The following is a 24,047-nucleotide window of genomic DNA, read 5'->3' as shown; positions in this document are numbered from 1 at the left end:
CAATATTGTCACTGCTTCTTACTTTATGTTCTCAATCTCACTAAGAATTAACAACAAATCTGAACATGTTGTGCTACATTTTTAAGCCCACCTTTGTATTTAATTTTCTAAAATTCTTTCAAAGTTTTTCTGTGGACACTGGCTGCCTTTTCACACATTTTCAGTCCAGTCCTTGTACCAGATGATTTTCAGAGGAACATGTTTTTTTGGTTCATTAACCCACTTAACACTGACAAAATCATTCAGTTAAAAAAAATGCACCAAACTTAACAGAAGAACAGTGTTGTGGCAACACATAAAGCATAAAAAATAACCCTTTTTTAATTGTAACTTTATGCACTTTACTAGCACATTACTAGCAGTCTGTTTAACAAACATTTAAACGATATTTTTGCACCAATAAGGTAAAAACGTATTACATATACACACGGAGTAAAGATTTTTTATCATAAATTTGCTGAAACTGGACAAATGGAGAACAAAGGGGGAAGTATCATGCCGTAAAAAAAAAAAAAAAAACTATGTACAGCATATACACAGCATGAGAAGGGTATGTCCTCCATAAAAGAGCTGACACAGGAGCTGAGGTACATCCGGACCTTCAGCTATCAATGTACTGTACATTGATAATTCAACAGAAATGGTCTCCATGTTAAAGTGGTGATCAAGAAGGCATTTTTAAGGGAAACAGGGAGAAAAGGCTGAAAAAAGCTAAATGACACTGAATTGAAAATTAGCTGCAACAGGTCTGATGAAGTCATGAATCTTCCTCTGAGCTCAAACCTCAACAGTATTCAAGTAGTGACAGAGAATGGAACAAAGAAAACCATCATCTGCCATAGAAGAGCTTTGAAATGACCATCAAGAAACCTGGAGAACTATTCCTAAAGATTACTTAAAGAAATTACAGGGAAGAGGCTGAGTTAAAGAATAAAGGTGATACAAGGTACTGAATTTCAAGCTCATTAGAATTGTACAAGCTCAGTTTTTGCCATATATATTTATATTTGTAAATACATGTTATAACATGTTCAGCAAATCACAGCATCTACTTCCTGTTTTCCTGGCATTATAGAAAGAAATGAGGGCTGGCTCAAGAATGCTGCTATAAGCTATAACTATGTTTTTGCTATAACTAAAATTTCAACCTAAATGAATCTTTAAAGACAGAAGCACAAGCTTCTAATTCATCAACATATGTTGTGGTAATCTCCAGAATCTTCTTTCATTTGGCCAAACATTTTATATATAAATAAGAACGAGGCAGTGTAATGTAAATTACAACTGGATTTAACATGCTCAACTATATAACAAGAATTTAGTAGAAAAACACACCTTTTTTATCACACACCTACAAAAACAATGCCAGTCCAAGGGTATCAGAACGAGACGTTGGAAATGAAGGTAGAGAGAACAATGACGTTGATATTTTTTAGCATTACCTGAAGCTGCTTTTGTACCAGCAAGAGATTCAGAAATGTTTAGCAGCGATTTTCAGGGTCAAGGCGTAAGGTTGGGCAGCCTTGGTAGAAAATTAGTTTTGATACCTCTAACAGCGAGCAATGGACCACTCATACGAAAAAACAAAAAAGAAAAGGATGAAATCAAAATTGCCCCCACAGGATAATGGTGCAGAATATAATGTATAAATTAATTGATATTTCTCTATAAGGATTTGGGAAAAAAATAAATAAATAAAAAAATAAAAAAAGTGAACCTGGAATTTAACAATGGAGAATGTTAAATTTGTGTTTCCAGACTGTTTTTTAATGGGTAAAAAATGTAATGCAATGTAATTTCATTTTATTTTAGCTTGACATCAGGCTTGAAATGTATGTAAGACAAAGGCTCCCTCATGTTCTTTTGTAAGTTTTGTGATTAAAAAAAAAAAAAAAAAAAAAAAGAGATTGGGAGATTTCTTTTTAGATCTTTATGACAATAATAAAAAAACAGATTTAATTCTAACAGCTGCCAACAACATAGAGGCTCACCCTTATTACAAGCACTTCACCAGCATTCAGGCTCAAGTAACCATGATGCCTGATTTGTGTGAAGGCGATATTACCAAAAAACGATATCACAATATTTTTGTCCAATATCTTGATAACGATATCATGGATTTATGTCTTTTTTCAGAAGGTGGTAGAAGTGTGCAAGTCTTTCAGAACACATGACAAAATAGCACAGCGTATTAGGCAAAATGATTTTATTAAGAATTCTTTTTTTTATATATTACTGTTTCTACTATGTTGCCTTGTTTACTGCGTGGGTTGAGTCACAGTTATATCACATTATCGCAGAAATGTGTGATTGTGTGGTATCATGATATGACATTTTCTACCGGTATTAAAACCCAAGGTCCCCCAATTGGAAGACTGTGAAAAGAGATGGTCCCAAACTGTGGCCTATTGGATATATTTCCTTTACTTAAACTTCTTAAATTTAATTTGACCTCACTTTTTGCCTTTTAAGCCTTTTCAATATGATTTAATAGAGGTTTTGAGCTACAGTTGCATCGTTCCAAAGGATATTCATATTCATCCTGAAAGTGGGATTTTTTTTTTTTTTTTTTTTGGCAAGGCTGAAAGTTTTTTAATTCGTGCTTTGTGCCATCTTCATTTATTCTTTAGAGATAAACTCATTTCACAAAAGGTTTGCATTTTTAACAGAGGCCTAACAAATAAGCACAGGGCTCAAAAACTTATGGTCAATAACTGCTTAATTGAGATGCATAAGAAGGCAATGAACCAATCAGCAGAATGCAGAGGAGTTGATCATTTCTGATAACAGTATGCTGATCATGCATGATGAGCTGATATAAATTAATAAAATTTGGCTTCTGTGAATTTGACTCTGCCCTTGTGGTCAAAATCAAGAAAAAACAGAAGTAAATGCAGTATGTCCAATTTACAAATGTAGCCTATAATTACCATTACTGCACAACTATCATATCTAATCTGTTAGACCAACAGGGAGTGCATATAACAAGATTTGTCACTGACATTTCCAAAGGGTCACACTGATTTTCATGTACAGGAACTGTTAATTGCCAAGATGAGGTCAGATCAATTCATGACGACCGCTTGTAATTAGCATTCAATTACTGTACTGTTGCCAAAGGATAATTCAGGGTATAATCTAACATGTTTTTTTTTTCCAATTTCACTGTGATGATGCTTCATGCAGTTTGGCAGAGTCGAAGCTGTCCAAATAGAAAATCGAGCGCCAAAGCAAGCTTAATTTGGGGGTTCAGTTTCTCTCGGCAAAGAAGCACCAAATATTTAAGCCCAATCAAACATTATTATGGAACTGAAATAAAAGAACAAGCACCAAACTGAAAAATTATTCTGTCACTTAAATCAACTGTGAATTGAAGGCTCAATCAACAATAAATGAACCTCACTTTGAGGTTTGTATCCAGAGTGACTCAAGGAAAGTTAATCTTTGAGAAAAAAAAACAACAACAGCGACCCAGCAACAGAACCGTGTGACTTTTCACCTTTTAGTCTCTTCCCACAGTAACTTCATCTGACTCCAGCTGCAGCAGCTGCTACATCAGAGACCTGTTACCAGCTGAACATCAGCATAGAGAAAGAAGACCACCCATTGCAAAAAGCAGGCTTATCTACGAGTCTGCCAGAGCCTGTCAAGCCCTTTGCTATCAGGTTACACTACAGGTGTGTGCGAGTGTGTGTATGACTTGTGCGACGGAGAGGTGATGAGTGCAAATATGAGATTATTTTGCAGGTGACAGCAGGATCTCCTCCTCTTCAGTGCTGTGTGTGTGTTGAGTGTTATAACAGTCATGTATCTAACATCATGGTGAAAAGGCGAAGAATTAGATCAGGGCTACTCAATTCAGTCCTATGAGGGTCCTGCAGGTTTTCAATTTGTCCCTGCTCCAACACACCTGACTCCAATTAAATGGATCCAACAGCCTATGAAGTTCTGCACAGTGACTTATTAGTTTAGCTGAACTTTGAAGTGAGTAGCCTCAGACCTTCACACAGACATGCTACTAGCAAATATAGTTAACGCTAATACGTGGAAATAGATGCATGACCACACACACACATACACTCATATACACACTAGACCCACAATCGATGATTTTTTTCCTTTTATTGATTTAATATTTAACATTATAAACTGACTTCACTTAATCAGTTCACTCATTATTCCCTCAGTAATGATAGCATAATATTTTCTAATCAATATAAATGAATATATATTATGTGTATATAAGCATTTACACCCATGATGTGTGTTTTACAGACAAAACACACAGATGTTGTATGAAAAAATTAACATATCAAACAAAAAGACTGTAAATGCTTCAAATATATCACGCAACATCAATATTTAGCATTCTGGCTTTGTTGAACGCTATGCTAAATATAAACACAAGCTTGTTACACCCCTCTGATGCTGTAAAATATGTTGGAAACGTAAGATGCATTTAAACCCAGAAAGGCCCGACCCATGAAAAAATGGTAAGAAAAGTCCAGATTTTTTTAATATGAGGTCTTTAATTGGCCCTTTACCAAAATGTAACAAAAAATTATCATTTTTTGGAAGGGATATCTATCATTTATTACCATGTGATACATTAAAAATATTATAATGTGGTTTTCTGCTTCCGGGTATCTATTAGGGGACAGGAGACAAGTAACAGGATTTTGAGCGAAATTTACACCATAAATTGAAACAAAATGTCTCAGAAACTGTACGACACAAATATGTCACGTCAGGGTCTTATGGGTTAAACCAATCAGATGACTACTGTCAGTGACTTGCTGGAGAGAACCTTTGTTTACATTTAGCAATAATGTCTAGATCTTTTCACCAGCTTGCATGCATTTTCTGCAACAAAGGCAGCTGTACATGTATTCACCACCCCCCTCACTTCACCACCCTGCACTGTGCCTCCCTCTCTGTGTGAGCACTCTGTTGGCGTAGTTGGTATGGTGGTGTGCCGACAGAACTGAGCACCAGGAACCTGTGGGTGCTGCAACAGTGGGAAAATAAACATGACTGACTGACAGCTTGAAACAAGCAACTTCCCACAGGCACACATACAGTGCTGCTGCACTGCTACTGTAAGTGCGACATGCAAGGGCACAGAAGAATGTGGCAGGAGAGATGAGCTTGTGCATATGCATAAAATAATTTGTGGCTTACAAGCAGAAGCACTTATTTGTGGACTTAGAAGCAGCCAGGCTCGGGAGACAGGTGCTTCCTGTAACTCTGAGAAATGGTGGTTTACCTTTATTTAAGCATTCATGCTCATCTGAGAAGCAGTAGAGTTATCACTAAATCCACTTCTTAACAAACCTCACAGTATGCAGCTGGTCAATAATTTATTTAAAGATCTGAAAGTGCTTATTTAGTTGTACATACGGCGTACTCTGGATGTGCTGGCACAGTTATGTATCACAGCCAATGTGGTTTTTCTGACGCTCTGTGTGTGTGTGTTTTGGGTGGTTAACACCAGCTGTACTGGCTTGCTCTGTCTCTCAGCAGGTTCACACCGGGGCTAATGCAGCACTAGCTCTGTCTGACCTCAGAGGTTATTGTTGTTGCCGAGCCAGCCCGTGTGTGTGTGTCTAACAAGACACCCCTGCGGGGTCTGACTGCATTGACCCAGCTGCAGCAGTCTGATTCTCTTCTGCACACACACGCACTGCCCAGTTTTAGTCACTTAGGAGGACATGTCAGTAAACATGTCAGCAGCATATCTTTGCCAAAAACACGATCTAATATGAACCATGTGAGATTTTATTTACCAGGGTCCAGTTATTTTGTCCCTAAATCTGAGTTAAGTCTCTAAAATGTGGCTGTGTGAATATTTTTTGTTCCTGCAGCGTATAGGTAATGCACATACACATTCCCTTTCATACACACAGACACACACAAATGTGCACAATGCTCTCCTCTTGTTCTTTCCTATAACGTGCCATAATGGAGCATAGCTGCTTTGACTGAGCCTCCCCAGGCCTTCCTGCTATTACATCTGAATGGGCCAGCATATGGCCTTTATGGCTGTACTGCTCTCTCTACAGGTCCCTGCAGAGAGAGCATTTCAACTGTCACAGAGGTGTACGCAGGGTGAGTTTGAAAAGTAGTTTGGATGGGGGTGTGTGTGTGTGTGTGAGTGTGTGAGCTTGTGAGCGCTTGTGTAGAGTTGTTTGTGTATTTGTGTAAGAGAGGAGAAGAAGGAGGGGGACATGGGGAGCGTTAAATGAAGCAATTAATAAAATCATTTTCTACCCGGCTAAGGAGATAACAGCTTGGCACAGAACCACAAACACATCAACACAACCCCCTCGCCTCCTCACCACTCATTTCAGCTTAAGGAAGACCCACACCGCTGCCCCCGATGGACCACTAACAGAGAAAGAAGGAGAAAGAGACGGAAGACTACCAGCTGTCTTTAGAGCTGCTAACACTAGAGGGCAGTGTGTAACTGCCATCAAAAAACTGGACACACACATACATGCATCCACACACACACACACAAGACCAAGAGCACAAAGCAGCCTGCATCACTGAACACAACAAACAAAGCCAGGAGGAAAAGCACCACACACACACACACACACACACACACACACACACACACACACACACACACACACACACACACAGAATGCACTCTCATTGTCATTCCTTGCTAACATTCCAGAGAGAGCAGCAGTGGCAGCAGTAGGTCTCCTGCTAGCTTATGGTATATAGCACGGCAGCATGTCAGCTCAGAGATGGGAACGCGCCATCCCCTGATATAAGAGGGGGGCTTTTCCCCCTGAACACAGCTGACAGATGTTTAAAAGTATTAGGATGCTACTAAATCATTTGCGTATATAATATTGTGCAAAAGTTTTTGCCACTATAAATACAGAGCCGTTAAGGACAAGTCTGATGGGTCCGAATTCGTTCATTCTGCAGCAGGACAATAAGTTCACACATATCAGCAGCACTGAGATGGAAGTAACAAATACCATTTACCCTCATTCACGAAGTTGTTTTTTTCCTACAATTTAAAATTCCTTCATTCTAAAGGAAAGTAAATTTCAAGTCTTGTTGGGATTTGGTGATTTGTCCTTAGCTGCTCATTTAAATCAGGAATCAGTCATTGAGATTAAAGAAACAGACACACAGGAAGATGCAGAAGCAGATGGATTTTCAGACTTTCTAAAGCTGTTATACTTTATTTAACTGTGTCCAGCGAGTGCATGCACATACATGTAGTTTCATTAACTGCAGCTGGTGAAAGTCAAACTGATCTGTGGTGACAGAAATTGAATATACCTTTATGCACATGGTCAGGCCCTGTCTTCATGCAAAGATAATAGGTCAATCTCTTATCTGCTATTTACACACGTAAAACAGGTTTTACACAAGTAAAACGTGAGTATAATTTAAGCTGAGTGACAAAACTTTTAAAAACTTTGTACCCTGACTTCTGAGCAAACTCTTAGGCAGCGGAAAAAAATAAGAAAAAAAAAAAAAGCATGGAGTCTTTCTGAAAATAGTATGGCCTCCACTAAGCCCTGATCTGAACGTTCATGAGTCACTGTAGGAGACGGTGTGACAGCACTGAATCCACAGAAGAACTGTGACAATTTTAGCCAGGAGATCAGTCAGAACAGATGCTTGATTTACCTGAGGAATGATTACACCACTTGATGGTATTATGGAGTTTTGACTGGTGCACATAGTTGATTTCCAACCTGCAAAAAAAGCCTTGCAAAGTTTTTAAACATTAGGATTTCCCTGCCTTTGCCTTTCAATGGTGTGGTCCACTGTCTGCTCTGGTCCATACAGTTATCTCGCCTAAAATTTGCCACTGGTAACTGAGCAACAGTTAGTGGTCATTTTTCTTTTTTAATTCATTTTGATTTAGTTCTACAACTCAACATAATGATAGTAATCTAGTTAAAAACAAAACAAAACAAAAACTTAAAACAAATAGAAATATATTTTAAGTAGATTTAAACATTCAAATTAATTAGGAAGACACTGACTCTACTGAGGGGTCCCAAAACTGCACCCTGAGGGACACCATATTTAAGGAGGAGAGAAACTGGAGCTGTAGTTAGGAAAACAGGAATAAGCGAAGTAAGCACGTCTCCTTTACATGTACAGTATGTCAACAGAGGCAATAGATCTGTTCACAGTTAAAAAATAATCATGAGTCAAAAAAGACTGGTTTTCAATATAATTTCTGTTTCCCCTCATGTTTGTGCACTTCGTATGCGTCTGATGATAAAAACTAGGGATGGACCGATATGAAAACTTTAGACGATACCAATATTAATATTGTTGTTATGGCCAATCACCGATATCATTATATATGTTTAGTTTCAAAAGATTTAAGATGATCAAATTCTCTACAAAGTAAAAATGATGCAAACATTAGAGGCATTAGCTTCCCGTCATTGTTTGTGAGCTTCTGGATGGTAGTTTTTCAGATGACAGCTAAAATTTGTCATGTTGAATGATTTGACACGGCATCCTCCTCGCATCACTTCGACTTTGCAAATATTGCATACTGCTTTTAGAGTATCTTCTTTTGACTCTGTGAAAAACTACCACACAGCTGACATTGCTTCTAGCTTCAGTTACATCCCACAATGGATCGCTGCATCACTGTCACATGTCCAAACATGACCGCATGGCCCTATTCCCGACACACGTACACAAACAGCAGTTATACGAAAATAAATATCGGCTGTTAATATCGGCCCAGTTTTGCTTAACGGACCAATACCAATATGTTAAAAAATTACTAACATCGGCCGATACCGATGTTAATGCCGATATATCGTGCATCCCTGCTAAAAACAATTTATCCTTTATTCACTTTAGTGAATCCGTCATCTTTATTTCCTCAAGTCAGAGAAGTATTCTGAGCTTACAAAGTTTCCTTAATGCATACCGAAATGCGTGTTTTTGTATGTCTCAAGCAAGTACTCATATCTCTCTCCAAACAGATAAAAACATCATATCGGACACACTGGGCAGACAGAGATGATGCATGCACAGTGGGAGGCAAAAAGGTACAGTCAAATCACTGTTAAACTGTAGTTTCATCAGCATTGTTGAACTTCTGTAAGTCTAACAGAAGCTATATGGCAGACAATGGACCGGAAAACTGTTTGCAACTTCTCATTCAGTGGGAATCATTATTAGGTATTGTTTTTATTGCTGTCCTCTCAAGGATAAGCAGTAATGCTAAGAGTAAAAGATCGTCCCTCTTTCCTGCGCAATCTCCTCCAGGTTCTTTAACGTCGGTCTTTTTGAAACTTCCATCCAAAAAGCTCTTTCAGATGCTCTACAAAAAGACATTTTCTAATGTTTTATGAAACATTTTCATACACAATCTATTGCTGTTGAATGTTAAGAAAAATGTTGAATACAGTTTTATGTCACTCTATAAGATTCTAAGTTTTGGTATTCTGAAAGCTTCTTTGTGTCCGAAAAAAGCCTCCAAGCAACCTTTCACACTTCATTCATTCAGGATCTAAACCAGAACTCTACATCCTCTTGTGAAGAAACAACTATTCTTCAGTTATCTCTGTATGATTTTTCACCTGTCATTTACTTCTTAAAGCACTTATTTATCAGCATCTCTGTAATACAAGTGACCAGGATGAACCCTGAGATCAGTTTTACCTTTGATAAATAATGTACTAAGAGCAGATGATTTCCAAATTCACCTTGTGCCTGCTGTGCGTCAGCTTTGAACAGGTTCTTAAATTTGTCTTTGATACTTGTGTTGCTTGTTCTCAAATGTGTAATCAAAACTAATCCTCCTGTTGTGCTTTTTAGTGTTGTCCCTGAAGAGCAGTAATTACCTGCAGTAAGAGGCACAGCGTTTGACTTTGGGTTCCTTTTTTTGTTGGCAGGAGGAACAATTCCAGTTAAGCAGAAAGAGGCTGCTCCACCCCGGCAGTTTTACAGACTTGACTGGAAAATACAGGTTTTCCTTATCAGTGTGAGTATCTTATACTGATTGTAGAATCATGTCAACAACGGGAGTTTTTAAAGTTTTAACTAGATCACATACCTGGAACCAAAGAGCACATTTAACCCTTTTATGTCATTAAAAGAAGCAAAAAAAAAAAAAAACTTCTGACATCTCAGTGTCGCCTGCTACTTTCTTCTATGTCCTCCCCAGAGGGCCACGATGCAGCAGGATAAACTATTATGAAGAATATGGGTTATATTCTAAATGTACTAAATGTATAGCCCATATACACTTATTCCTCTTCATTTTCTTCACTTTCTTCTTTTTGCTTCTTTTCTAAATCTTGTTCCTCTGTTTCGCTTATTTTCACCACAGGAATTCTCTGCCAGACTCAATCTGCGACTTCAATTTATACCTCTGTGTTAAATCCATGCTGTAATCTACGCAAATGACATACACAGTTGTTTGGGTTTCAACTGGATGCTAGCCACTAAACTAGACTGAGATAGGAGATGGTGTGGTGGACCGCAGGAGTCCAGCCATGTGACAACAATATTCATCATTGTGTTAGCAATAACCATGAATAGGGCCTATTGTAAGTTTGATTTTTGCATCTTAGCAACCTTATGTGGATCAAATCCCAGCTTTTGTGGTTTGCATTACCTGAAAGCGTAGTTAAATTATTAGTAGGAACTTGTGAGATTTCAGGGTAAGCCGCAATGTTTCGCCAAAGGTATAAGACTGAACACAGAAGCATTAATCAAGATTTAGAAGATCTTTGGAGTAGACACCCTTCTCCTCTTTTCAACTCAATTTTCCTCCTTTGTCCCTACTTGGCCCTCGTTCTTCTCTCTAGGATTGCAGCCAGAAACAGGGTAGAGGTCGTCTATGTTAATTACTATGCCAGCGCACCTCAAAATAATTTCTGCCCAACACACACACACACACACACACACACTCAGAGCATTCATGAACACAGAAGTCCACAAGTATGAATGCATCATTGAGACAGCATGTAAAAAATAACAGTTTCAAAGATAGACAAGGGACACAGAGATAATGGGAAAACGTCATTGAGAAGGAAGCCAGGCATACAGAAAAGACACAGGAGGGAGACAAAGACTGACCCAGAGTTCAGATGAGAGATGACTAAAGTCCTGGAAAAATTAAGATTATGCCATGTAATTCATTCACAATTCTACACAGAAAGTTAGATGACTTTATCCTCTTTGTGCAAGTGAGGTGAACGATGAGAATATTAGTAAAATTACAACAATATCCGAAAGAGAAAACCAAATCTGCCTGCTCCCTCCCCTTCATTTGAATGGATAAATGTACTGCAGAAAACTCAGTAGCCTGCAATTTCAGTATGGGCCGCATCCATTAGTTCACCAGGGAATGAACGTCAGCTCCCAACAGAGAGCAATGTGAGAGAGTGAGTTTGATTTGAGGAAACCTGAAGGAAAGTTTGGAACAAGTAGAGAGCATTTCATCTTTTGTTGCTCTGCACGGCAAAAGCTCTCCATTCACACCTTAATGTTTTGTTTTTTACACTTAGGGCTGCCTTAGATTAGCTGAGCTAAGGAAAGAGAGGAGAGGATAGAAGAGAAGAGAGGATGAAAGTGAACATAGCATCCATCCATCCCTTTTTTCCTTCTGCCCCTTCTGCCTGTCTGTCTGTCTGCCATGCGCACAGGGTCTATTTATGGAAAGCAATGTCACTCACGCAACACCATCAGATAGCTTTCTCCCTGGCCTGCTCACTGCTCATACATCATTAACATTCTCCACGACCCCAGCACACACATGAACGCTCGACACACATTAAGGCTGCACAGTACACCTCATGTGTCAATCGACTAGTACAAGCTAGTAAAAGAAAAAAGGAAAATTCCCAGTGTCACACTAAAAATGGTGCATAGCAAGTAAGAGGGAATATTTGCAACAAGCTCACAGCATTCAGTTTATTTAATTATTCCTACAAGGGATTAACTAAATATACTTAATTAATCCATAAAGACTAGATGCCTCATACGTGTGTATATCCCTTTAAGATGTTAGTGTGACGAGAGTGGCAGTTGCATGTTTTTCCCTTTAGAGCCAGCTGCATTGCAACACAATTCACAGACAGTAATGTGGGGGAAAGCCAAGTGTATTATGGGAAATGTATTTTTAATCCATCTGATGTATTTAATCATGATTTAATCATTATTTAATCAATTGTGACTGGAAACTGAAGAACAAACAGGTGCTCGCCTTATATCTGAAATATTGCACCTGATTTAATTTTCTTTTTTTTTTTTAATTTGACAAATTTCAACACTTGCATATGTGTATTTAGCTTCTAAGCTAGTTTAGGGATAAACAAAAACAGGACAAATCCTGTTGAGATGCCTATGGATGTTTTTTTTAAAGCAGTTTTATTTTGTGAATACTGAGGTGGAAGTAGTTCAAAATGCTCCTTGTCTAATTTGACAAAAATGTGGTTTCTGTGTCTGTGTGGCAGTGTAGTTATAGAAACAGAAAAAGGTGTACAAGTAACCTCCCCAGATGACAAGAATAACGAGTGAGGCGACACAAACCAGAAAAAATGGCTTCCTTTGCTCTTCTTAACACAACTGTTAACTCTTCCATATGTTATGTTTTAGAAAACACACCATATAAATGCAAAGTGCTGGATAAGAAGCATCTGACAGCGTAGCAGGGGTTAACAACCTGACAAACCATGGACATATGGGATAGAGGAAGAGACGGAGAAGGGAACACATCTGGACAGGGATTAGGACAGCAAAAGAGGCTAAAAAAAGGAGGAGGAGACAGAAGGATAGGCTTAGCATCAGCTAAGTGAAGAGGGGGGAGGGTCTGTGTGATAGTTGGAGGTGATGTTAGTGGCCAGTTAAGAGATGAAGTCTCACGGAAAGTTCTTACTTGAAAGAAGCCCGGGGGCATGGGTCCTCCCGGCATGCCATCGTTGGGTGGCATGTTTCCCATCACTGGACTGGGGGCTGCTGCTGCACTCTAAAAAAGACACACAAAAAAGCAAATGTTCTCTAAGGATTTCTGATAAATTGAGCAACACAAAGTTTCAGAACAAAGGTGCCAAAGAAATCTTATGTTTGTCAAAATATTTAGAAAATATGAAATAATTTGTTGCAAGACCCTGATAACACTCCTGCAGCAGCAAATGGAGCAATTACAGATATCTGATGAGCACATGATTAATTGGCCAGTGAATAAATCCTTTTGTCAAAGGACAAAAAACAAATTGAAAATATAGTAATTTAGTAGTAGCATCAAGGGCTCCGTGTGATTTCAGTAAACATGTCTTGCATCAGCACCAGACCGCCACATTAACTTTTCAGACTCAATTCAACTTTAAAATAGGACACAAATCTGTCAGTTGGAGAGAGGGTCACACACACACTTGGCTGAGTGAAAGTACTGAAGCTCTTCCTTGAGCCTTTCTCATCACTTTGGTGAATTTAGTTCAACTCCAAGCACTGTTTTGGTTGATTGATGTATAATGTAAAAATGTAAATCAGTTATAATCTTTGATTTATGCACCAGCCCTCACTTCTGCATGCAGCCCCTGCTTCAACGTGGCCTCTAAATATATTTCTGGCAATATTTCCTTCATCTTTCCCCTCAATTATAATGATTTTCAACATTGAGAAGAAGACAGATGTGACACTCGCTGCTCTGGTTTTCTTCAGAGGCGGAGAAGCTGACAGTCGGTGTTCGGTCATGACTGCTTTGTCAGAGCTTGACATTCACACTTGGCCAGTGCAACACGATGAAGAACAAGAAAATTATTCTGACACATGATTCGAGGCAGACTGTGAAGGATGTTCTCAATGCTCTCATACAAGTACGTAAAAGCGACCCATCTATATGTTTTCCCGACAACAGACCTTGATGTCGCTCTCAAAAGGTTGGGGAAGATGGATGGGCATTAATACATATTTGTCAGTCAGTCGTGGTTATCATGATTCTACCATGGCAACCACCTAACATGTCCCTAAACTTAACCAAGAGGTTGTTTGCTCAAACGTAACCTTTAACTTCAGGGTGGTAGATCAGAAACGTCTCAAATGAGTCATTCTGACAATGGTGTCAATATTCGTCCCCCCCCCAAATCCCCTCATGCTCTGGATGACCTGCACGGCACAGACGCTAAATAACAAGTCCAAGGGCCACGAGGCAGAACACACACTGTAGCCTCCACAACACACACACACAACACTGGTGAGAAAGTGAATCTGCAGGACTCTGAGCAAAATATTAGCCTCACAAGCACTGATGTGAGTTCAAAACAACTGAAAGTAGAAAGACTGAAACAGCTGGCAAATACAAGAGGAAGAAGAGGAGGGAGGAAGAGGTGGAGAGATCTCTGAAGGGGTGATAAGAGGTCAGACAGTAAAGAAACAGCCTGTTAAAGATGCTTCTGCATTACTCTGAGGTCAGAGTGTGAACTCTTTTTGTTCCTCGCAACCTCAGGAAGAGGTAAAAGAGAATACAGCAAACTCTGCCTACAAGGTTGTTTCAATTATCTTTTCTCATCTGGCAATCTTGCAGATTGACAAAGTTTCAGTTTCCTATAACTGAGACTCAACCCAGGACCAGAGCTGGGCCTGGTCCAAGTGATATGCAGCCAAAATAGATTGTGGAGTTTTGTTGCTGATCTGGGGTTTCCTTGCTATTAGGTTTGTTACTGGAGCAGACCGGAGAGTGCCAATTGTTAGGGGAGATAGTAATCACTGCAAGATAAACATGCTTTTATTGAGTCAAGACAGGCTGTGTCGTGTCAAAATGAGATGCCCCTTTTTTCACATGTTACTGCTTATTGTTTGACTTGTGACATGACCATTCAGCGTTTTGCCTACCATTATATCAGGGTAAGCCCCGCCCTCCCTGCCCTCCGGTCGTCGTCACCCACCACCCGGCACCCGCCACCCTAATGCCAAAAAAACCTAGAGGAAAAACATTCTTTTGGACTTTTGCATGGTATCAGTTTTTTATTATTATTATTAGTCCTAGTCCTATTAGTCCTATTATTACTAGTACTATTATTAGAGGGTCCCAAAATAAAAGCAACATATGAAACCAGATTTATAGATGGAACAACTTTCTGCATATTTTTCTATAAAATAAACAGGAAATTAACACTTTTCTGGGGAGTTTAATTTACCATTTTTCAGCCACTGCAGGGCGAGTGCTGGTTCAGACAATAAATATTTGGCTAAATTGTGAATATTAACATATAACATATATATGAAGAAAAAAAGACGAAACAGGATGAGAAAGAAAGTAAACAGGAAAACAAAGTGAAAACGAGTAAAGAAAGAGAAAAGATTCTTGAATTGGTGCATCTCAGGGAGATGATGAAGGGTGAATGGAAAAGGTGGTTCTGGCATGGAAATACATGTTGGAAGCATGTGTGTTTGTGCGTGTGTGTGGCTGCCTGGCTCAGCCAGCCAACGAGGCTCCACAGTACTCAGGTGAAGCAGCAGCAAAAGGCCCCTTCTCCTAGTTGCCATGACAACCCCGACCTCAGCTCCTGCTCTCCAGTGCCCATTAAAACCCTCAGGCCGTCAATCATCAGCATGGCCAGGGAGCAAAGAGAGAGGGAGAGAGAGAAAGAAGGATGGAGAGAGAGAAAAGAGAAAAAATGAGAGGAGGAAGAAAGAAGCAGTAAGATACAGAGTTTAAAGCAGCCTGTGGCTTTTGATAGCTGCTCTGTTTGCCACAGCTATCTCCCTTTTTTCCTTTCCTGCACACAAACCTGATACACAATACCTGCACAGCGTTAACTCACACACATCACTCTCTTTTAGCTCACTCTCTCTGCACCTCCACAAAGCAATCTTCTAATAATCAGAGCCACATCTCATGACGTTGTTTCATCATATTATCTTTTCAAAGCAATTTCCAAACAAGCTTTCTCCACTCACCATCCATTTTTAACTAATGATCCAACTTGATTGCTATATAACAGCCATCCATGGCTCCTCCCTATTAGAAAAGCACCCTGGAAATTGGTTAAGAATTCAGCATTTTTTCTTAACATAAAACTTTCAGTCCATTTTTTTTTTACTTTATTTGGCTTAGTGGATGTCTATAGGATTAAAACAGCATCTATTTAAAGTGATGGTGGTGATATATATGTTCTTATTTGCTTCATTGCTAAAAGTTAGATCTGTAGATCTAAAGAAAAATTAAGACAGTAGTAGCCAGTAGCTGATCAAAATCGGCTGGGTAGAAAGGCCAGAGAGAGGCATTAAGAAGTCAATGCAAAGGTACAAAGTCACAACTGCTATTTTCTAAGTATGAAAAGACTATTTTCATGATAAAACAATGTAAACATGTCATTTTAATGAACAGAGATTAGCTTGTAGGGTTTATTTAATGCCTGGAGGGGGAGTTTAAAATGGCAAATGAGCATGTTTCTCCAAATGTTTGCTTATTTGGCAAGAGGGGGAGCTCCAAGAGCAGACTTATCTTGCAATGGCTCATCTTATAACAACACAAACTCCAACATGGTGAGATACTGTACATGAAAATGGCATGTTTTATTTAGGATCGTTTGTGTTTATGGATTAGGGGCTGAGGGTCGTCTTGAATAAGAGGGCAGACGCCTCGCAAACATATCAGATGAAGTGAACACTTTATCTGAACACAAGTGAAAACCATAGCAAATTTTCTTATCAATCCCTATCCTCCAACATGAGTGAGGCATTGTTCTGGGACATGTAGGGTGCTTGATAATTTACTCTAACAGAGGGGGCTCTGCTCTGTTTTGGCACCTGGTTGGGATCCTCTTTAGCTCCACACTGGAGCTGGCGGCAGCCCACAAATGCTGAGTGAGCGGCTCTATCTGTCCGGTGATCAGACCTTGGCTTGCAGGGGGTAATGGATCTGCTGTTATCTGGATCCAAACAAGCAGGCCAACACACTGCTACCTACTGGCTACATCAACACTGATACTAACCTGCTAGTGTTTGCGTGTCTTTGGATATGTGCCCTGTGTTTCTTAGAGATTGCAAAGGATCAGCCTGACCTGACATTAGAAAGACAGAATTTGTTCCCAAACATAAAAAACGTCTTTGTTGGCATCCTAAGGGTCTGAACACAAAGTTCAGACATGCAGGTAAGCAGAGTTCAATTCAACTCTTCTATGGGCTCCTATGAGAAGAGCTTTTGTTTGTCTCTGCAGCATCCTTGCTTTTTCTGCAACTCAACTACACAAAAACAGCTAAAATACAAAAAAACTAGAAAAAATTAATGTACAGAACACGTCCTTGGTGCACCAAGGCTATAAAGAAAAGCTTAATAAAAAATATTTCCAGGGAAACTGATGTCTGGATGACAAGGTTGTTTATTAACGCACTGTTTTAAACTTGAATGAATGCTCCACTGTGTGTGTGTAAACATGTAGTTTCTGTAGTTTGACCACTGATTTTCAAATGCTAGTTTTATCTAGCCTGCAGTGTTTTGTGCAGATCAAACCAGGAATTAGTCTTCAAGCTGCTCCTTACTGTCATTGCCATCAACCTCTCCTCCAAGCTTTCTCATTTGTCCTCCTTCTCCTCCTCTTTCCTCAGCTTCAAGTGCTCCAATAAGTCTGTCAGTGAAGTCAACTCTATAAAGATTAGCAGAGAGGCAGGAGTGTATAAGCAGGCCTGCCAGCCGACAGACGGGTCTAATCGATGGAAGACCGAGAGCTGCTGGGCTGCTCTGCCAGGAAACCCACTCCCAACCTAGCGACATGGAAATGCCCTCAATGGCAGGAGCAGGTCTCTGCGCAGGCATGCACACATATAACAGGTATGCAGAAGAATATGCACACACACAAATAGAGAAACATAGAGTATGCACTGAGGCGCGTTGCATATACCGCACACACAAATTTGCACATATGCTGCTGGCTTCCCATAGCTCAAGCAGCTGTTATGTCAATCAGGTGAATTAATTACCGGTAAACAAATCTGCATGGGATCCCCCCACAGAACACACACAAACAAACACATACACAGCACTCCTCCTCAAAACGTCTCTGTCTCTAAAGCATCTTTCTTCCAACATCAGGGCCCCAGGAGCCCAGAGCTGCCTCCCAGCTACACAGGCGTCGCTCCGAGCTGGAAGCCCAGAGGGAAGGTAATATGGTTGTGGGAATGCTGCCCTGCTCTTCCCCTTTTGCTGCTCCAGAGCACCTGCACTAATGCCCACTGCCGCCTCTCAAGCTAATAGCAACCAATAGCAATGCACACAAGCTAACTGACAGGAAAAAACAAACAAACAAACAAACAATAAAAAAAACAAAAAAAAACAAAACAGAATGCATGCATGTATGCACACGTATACAAACACAGATGCAGTTTATGGCTTTACAAAAAACCCATAAAATAATCAATATATTAAATGACAATGAAGACAATATTAGTATACAGCCCTTGTGTAACATTTTAAAAACAACCTTGCAGCCTGAGAGGGAAGAATCTCTTAACCATTTTTCTCCATAACCATGTAAACAAAAGTGACAGAAACATGCACAAACTAAGAAAAACACACATCACTGTGAAGTAATTTCATAGCTGACCTTCTGAGTTGCACACATTCATGTAAACTCCACATACACACACAAATACAGTATACGCTCTCTCATCCAGCAGCCTTTATAGGCCGTGTCGGTGGTTAATGACTAAAGCTTGGCGATGGCCTGCTGCTCTCTTTAGTGACCCTTTCTAACACAGGTCCCCCCTGCTGGTACTTCTCTTTAATTAACACACAAACACGCACACAGACACACAAACACACCCAGATATGCATCGCCTGCCCGCCCTCCGCCTGTGACCTTTCACTCCGACATCAGACAGTTGGGGTTGGGTGGGAGAGACGAGCAGGACAGGGTGTCTTGATGACGCTCGTCCACAGGCAGACACGTACACGAGCATTTTGAAGGAAAGAGGCAGACTTATACGTGCACAATGATATATGCCTAATTGAAGATTATTAATGCTGCTAATTAGGGGATAATAGAATGCTTGGAGCTTGGAGACAAAACCTAATGTGAAGCAAACGGCAGTAAAATGAAAGGCGTTTGAGTTTTTGTCAATGAGAGTGAGGAAGAGACGAGAGACAGAGAGATAGGAAAAATGATTTTATCATGTGGTGCCTCCTCTCCTCTGGTGTCTCGCTCTTATTCACAGACTCTAGATGCTCAGCTCGGCAGGTCACAGAGGGCCACAGATCAGGGGCGAGCAGGTAGATCATCCCTGAAAGGCCACTTCACAGGTGATGACACACACCAACAAGTGCAGTCACCCACAAACACTTTTGGCAGTTATAAAAGCGGTAAGTGTTGATGTGTGCTCCATTTCTGAGTCTGTTGCATTATTTTCCTTGTAGCTAGAATGTAAATATATGTTCAGCAGTGTAACACATCAGCTGCGTCAGATGTCTTATGTCAGTACCTCAGTAACCAGGAGCAAGACAGTCTTTCATCGGCTGGCCTTTTAAACCAACGTTCAACAATAATATAGAGAGAAATCTGTCATAAAAGAGGCTGAGGCACTCCAGCCTCCACAAACCAGAAAGCAACGCAAACAAAGACCAAATAGGCGAGATCCTATTTTAAGCCGAAAAACCATCACTTTTAACTCTTCCACCCACACACAGAAAAACTACAACAAAAAATCAACAGGTTCACAGCTGCTGTCTGTGCTTTCTAGAGAATATAAATCTGAGAGAAGGCAACTGGTAAGACAAAAAGCATGTAAATCATTAAAAACAAGCATCAGATCATTCAAATGTAGTTTTTTTTAAGCTTTATCACATACTATAAATGTGCATGCACACACAATCTACTAAAGTTCATGAGCACACTCCAAACAGCTGTAGTGGATATGTTCTGCACACTGGCATTTAGGGTACAAGACTGACATTTACATATCTGTTAATATTTATTTGCTGAAGGTTGAGACAGCTATGCTCATGTTCGCACATATTGCAAACTCTTTAAACAACTAGAAAGCAAACGTAAGAGATTGTTAATGATCACCTATTGTTAACTCATTTCTGTGAGTTTAAAGAGTTGCTCTCTTTGCTAAATCTTTCATTTAACCTGTTTAGTAGCAAAGCTGAAGACTAGGAATTAAATAATAATTATTATAAATAAATAACGACTGACAGTTTCAATGGTTCCTTGATGTTAATCAGCAAAATTGTTGTTCAGTTATAATCCTCAAAGCATCTTAAAAAAATATCTTAAGAATAAGGCTCAGTTTTTTCTTTTTCAGCCAATTAAAACAATATATCTCTATTAATACTGTATGTAAAGTGTATTGTTTCCCCCAAGGACATTACATCTATAATACACAGTAAGTTTCTTATATAGAAAATAATGGGATGTATACGGTACATAAGTTCTTACATTTCTGTATGAAAGAGGACCAGACCCAGTATGGGTCCAGATACACTTTTTAACCTGGTAAGTCAAGCCCAGATTAAGAGTTCAGTTTAACATCAACAGCAGTGAGTACCCAAGTGGACTTTTTATGTTCAGTTTTGGGTAGTAAATTTTAAATTCCTCTGTGTTCAGATCTGATTTTCTCTTTTTTTGAACTTGTGTCCAAAGTGAACAGCAAAGGTTATGAAGTTACCTTTGGACAATGGACATTTTATTTATCAGAAAATAGAAAAACAACAGAAGCAAAGACGACGTATATTGAGAAATAGTTCAATGAAACTATTACTTGAGAATAAAATCTATAAAGAGATATATTATATCAAAGATCCTGCTCATGCACCGTGAAGCTTATCTAACCTATAGACTTCACAGTTGCTACTGCTGGAATCTGTTGCAGCTCAAACTTTGCTAAGATTGGATGATAAAACATAACACTTTTTTTTCAGCCAGACCTCCTGCGGGACTATTAAAAATGAAAAGAGTCTCTGGCAACCTTGTCAGCAATATCTACCCCCTCCTTATTCTTTGGCATTCTTTCATATTCTTGTGCTTACTTCCTCTCTTTCTCTCATGTTGCGCTTACAACTGGATTTTATTTCTGCAGAGCTGAGAAGGTGCAAGATGAAAAGGAGAGGGAAGTGCTGGTGCTATATGCCATAAACATAAAAAACAGCAGGGATAGAGTGAGACATTCCAGACGTCTTTAGCTTGAAACATTTAAAGAATAACTATATAATGTTCTGCATAATGTGGCCACAGAAAAAAAACGAGTTTAGTAAAGAGAGGGATAAGTCCAGTCTTGCAGCTTCTGACTTAATGTTCCTGTGTTCTACTGTAATAACCGCCTGCACAATTGGCATTCAGTGTAAATTCACACCCATGTACTGAGCCGAAACTCTGCATCTCATGGTTATGTTTAGCAACCAACAGAAACACACCAGACATTTAAAACCTTATCACGCCACTTTCATCCACTCACTCCATTTCTATTTTGAAGTATACGTGTCTGCATGTGTGTGTGTGTGTGTGTGTGTGGGTGTATCTGCAGGGCCAGGCAGGAAGAGGCATTCCCAAAGGAGCAGTCCTCCTGAGCGCCAGACATTTGGGGGTTGGGCATATGAGACATGGACACACACACACTTAGAAACACACATATGAGGCACACGCTACCAATTTCCATTTGTATCCCACAGGCACCACCATGTAGACCACCTCCACCTCATGAGTCACAGTGGATGAGATCAGCTTCCAATATTTTGATAAATATAGAAGTTCACATGAAGCCTTTACTTCCTTCTTACAGAAACATACTGTCAGGTTTAAGAAATTGTAAAACACACTACATGAAGACAACGGAGGCCATAACAAACCAGAACATCTTCAAGCTGTTAAATGTGCAAATATTTTCTCCTTGATCACAGACTGGAGTTTATCTCTTGACATATTTTAACAGCAGATTATAAATGTCAAGAACCACCTGTCTTCTTCAAACACTGTTCAGATTTTGGCCTCTGGTCAAAGCCAAGTTTAGCCTGATCAGCTGTCCTGGTCCAGGTCCTGGGGTCAGACAGGTTAGAGTTTTTAAACTCAGTGGCCTTCAAGACCCAGGAGCTGAACACCACCTAACATTGTCTCCTGCCAGACAGGAGGAGGAGGAGGAGGTGAGCAGAGACAGCAAACCACATTCCCAAGACAATGGACAGTCTGTGGAGCTTGCTGAGACTCTGAGGGCCCAGAGGCATGTTGAGAAGAGGGAGGGAATGGGAGAGAGGCAGAGAGAATGAGGCAAAGGTGGCATTATGAGGATAGAAAGAGAAGAAAAGGAAGGAGAGAGGTTGTGCACAAATAAGAGAGGAGGTATAGAAGAAACAGTGCTGGCAAAGTCGAGGGAAACTGATATGGAGAAAACATGATGGGGGGGGCTTAGATGGGGTTTCACGGTTTCAGTTGCTTTTGCTTTAGCTGACCAGTGAGGATTTTCAGTTCAGTCAGTTCAAGAGTTTTAGATGCAAACCCCAACTATGTTGATCATGTAAGATCATATGAACTATAAATATGGGCCAATAACAAGGAAAAGCTTTCACTTGTAATCAAATGTAATCGACCCACCTCCTAATCGCTGTGATTCTGTTTGAAATAGTGCTGCTGTTTTCCTTTGTGTCAATGTTCATTCATATGTTATAAACATGTATTGAAATCAAGTCTGTGTATTTTTCCAGGTCGGTGTGTTAAGCACTTGGTCATTGTCTTACAAGTGATATGAAGATTTGACAGCGGTGATATCATCCACTTTGTTTAAGGCTGAATCCCATTTCTACCCCTAAAGGCCCGTTTATGTTCCATTACGTACATAAATATGACGTCCGTTTTAAACGTTGTCATCTGTTGCCATCCTCATACTGTCATGCGTGTTTTTCGTTGCCATCATTTTTGAGGCAATTCCTCCACTAGTGCTAAGCTCAGAGTTCACTGTCAGCGGTAATGTGTCGCTATAAAGTTGTTTCCAACCGCCTAACCAGCCCTAAACATTTGCATAGTTCCTAATTCAAAAGCTTGCACAATTTCTACAGTTGTTGTGATAGGCTGTGTCTGAATGTGCACCCTACTCCCTACATAGTGCCCTATATAGGGGTCAAGCCATTTTTTAGGAGTGTCCAAATGTCCGGAGAGAAAAAAGTAGGGCACTCAAAATTACCCACAATGCATCTTGAAAAGTCGTGAGCATTGATGGTCACTAGACGGGTCAATATAGACCACAATGCATTGTGGGCAGAAGCTCAACATGGTGCAAGGAGGCGAAAAAAATTGAGTAGCGCGAAATTCCCTAAAGTAAATAAACAAAGAATAAAATACAACATAAGGAACAAAAATAAATATATTTACACACAACTTTGAATTGGATTTGGAATGACATCTTGACGAGTATTGTGGTTGCCGTGGTGACGGCTGGTAGTTACATGGTCTGCGGCGAGGAAAAAATAAGGGGGTTTTGTGTCCGAATCGCCAAGAGAATGAGTGCAATATGTAGTGTGCTATGTAGTGCAGCCCTATGTAGTGAACGAGGGGTTAGGGAGTAGGGTGGACATTCGAACACAGCCATAGTCTTCGTTCTTATTCTGCTTTTTTTTTTGTTCGTTTCCTGATTCTCATCTTCTTCTCTGGTTTGTTTCTTTCCCTGGTTGCATGTCAGCTATTGTGCTCATCACTTCCCCAGCGATATCTGGTGGTATTGCTCTGTCTTCTGTGTCAAGCAACAGATGGCTAAGCTCCCTGAAAACTAACCAAATGATGTGTGTAACCGACGCACAAGATGGACGAAACTGTCCGTCCATCTGCGTATCCGTTTTCTGCGTCAAGCGTAAATGGGCCTTTAGTCCTCCCCCTCCTCTTTGCCTGTTCGTGTTAGGGAAAGCGCTAGCTTGATTCTCTTTTGGATGAAGGGGAAGGGGTAAGGGTAAGGACCACACAACCCTCCAAATGAAGACAGCCCAGGGCCGAACTTCAAAGGGGTATAAAAAATTTCCCAACAGACACCGGATACATTGGCAAAGATGGTGACAGAAAGAAGGCAAAACACCCATAAAGGTATATTCAACATCAATAAGGATGTGA

At 39.9% G+C, this 24,047-nt stretch overlaps 1 protein-coding gene across 3 annotated transcripts in view; it reads right to left on the bottom strand.

The window, feature by feature from the left end:
• The window catches only part of ssbp4 (single stranded DNA binding protein 4), an 85,570-nt gene that overhangs the window by 14,273 nt on the left and 47,250 nt on the right, over positions 1–24,047 (bottom strand). For 2 of the 3 annotated variants that reach the window (XM_042006288.1, XM_042006287.1), the window contains exon 5: positions 12,899–12,988. In XM_042006288.1, the coding sequence (XP_041862222.1) occupies positions 12,899–12,988 (90 nt within the window). Of the gene's footprint in view, positions 1–12,898; positions 12,989–22,781; positions 23,121–24,047 lie in introns of those variants that run through there. The other variant, XM_042006289.1, reaches the window with a different exon arrangement.

The sequence above is a fragment of the Melanotaenia boesemani genome, chromosome 14 (assembly GCF_017639745.1).
Source record: "Melanotaenia boesemani isolate fMelBoe1 chromosome 14, fMelBoe1.pri, whole genome shotgun sequence".
Classification (NCBI taxonomy): domain Eukaryota; kingdom Metazoa; phylum Chordata; class Actinopteri; order Atheriniformes; family Melanotaeniidae; genus Melanotaenia; species Melanotaenia boesemani.
This window is presented reverse-complemented; position numbering and strand designations above follow the sequence as displayed.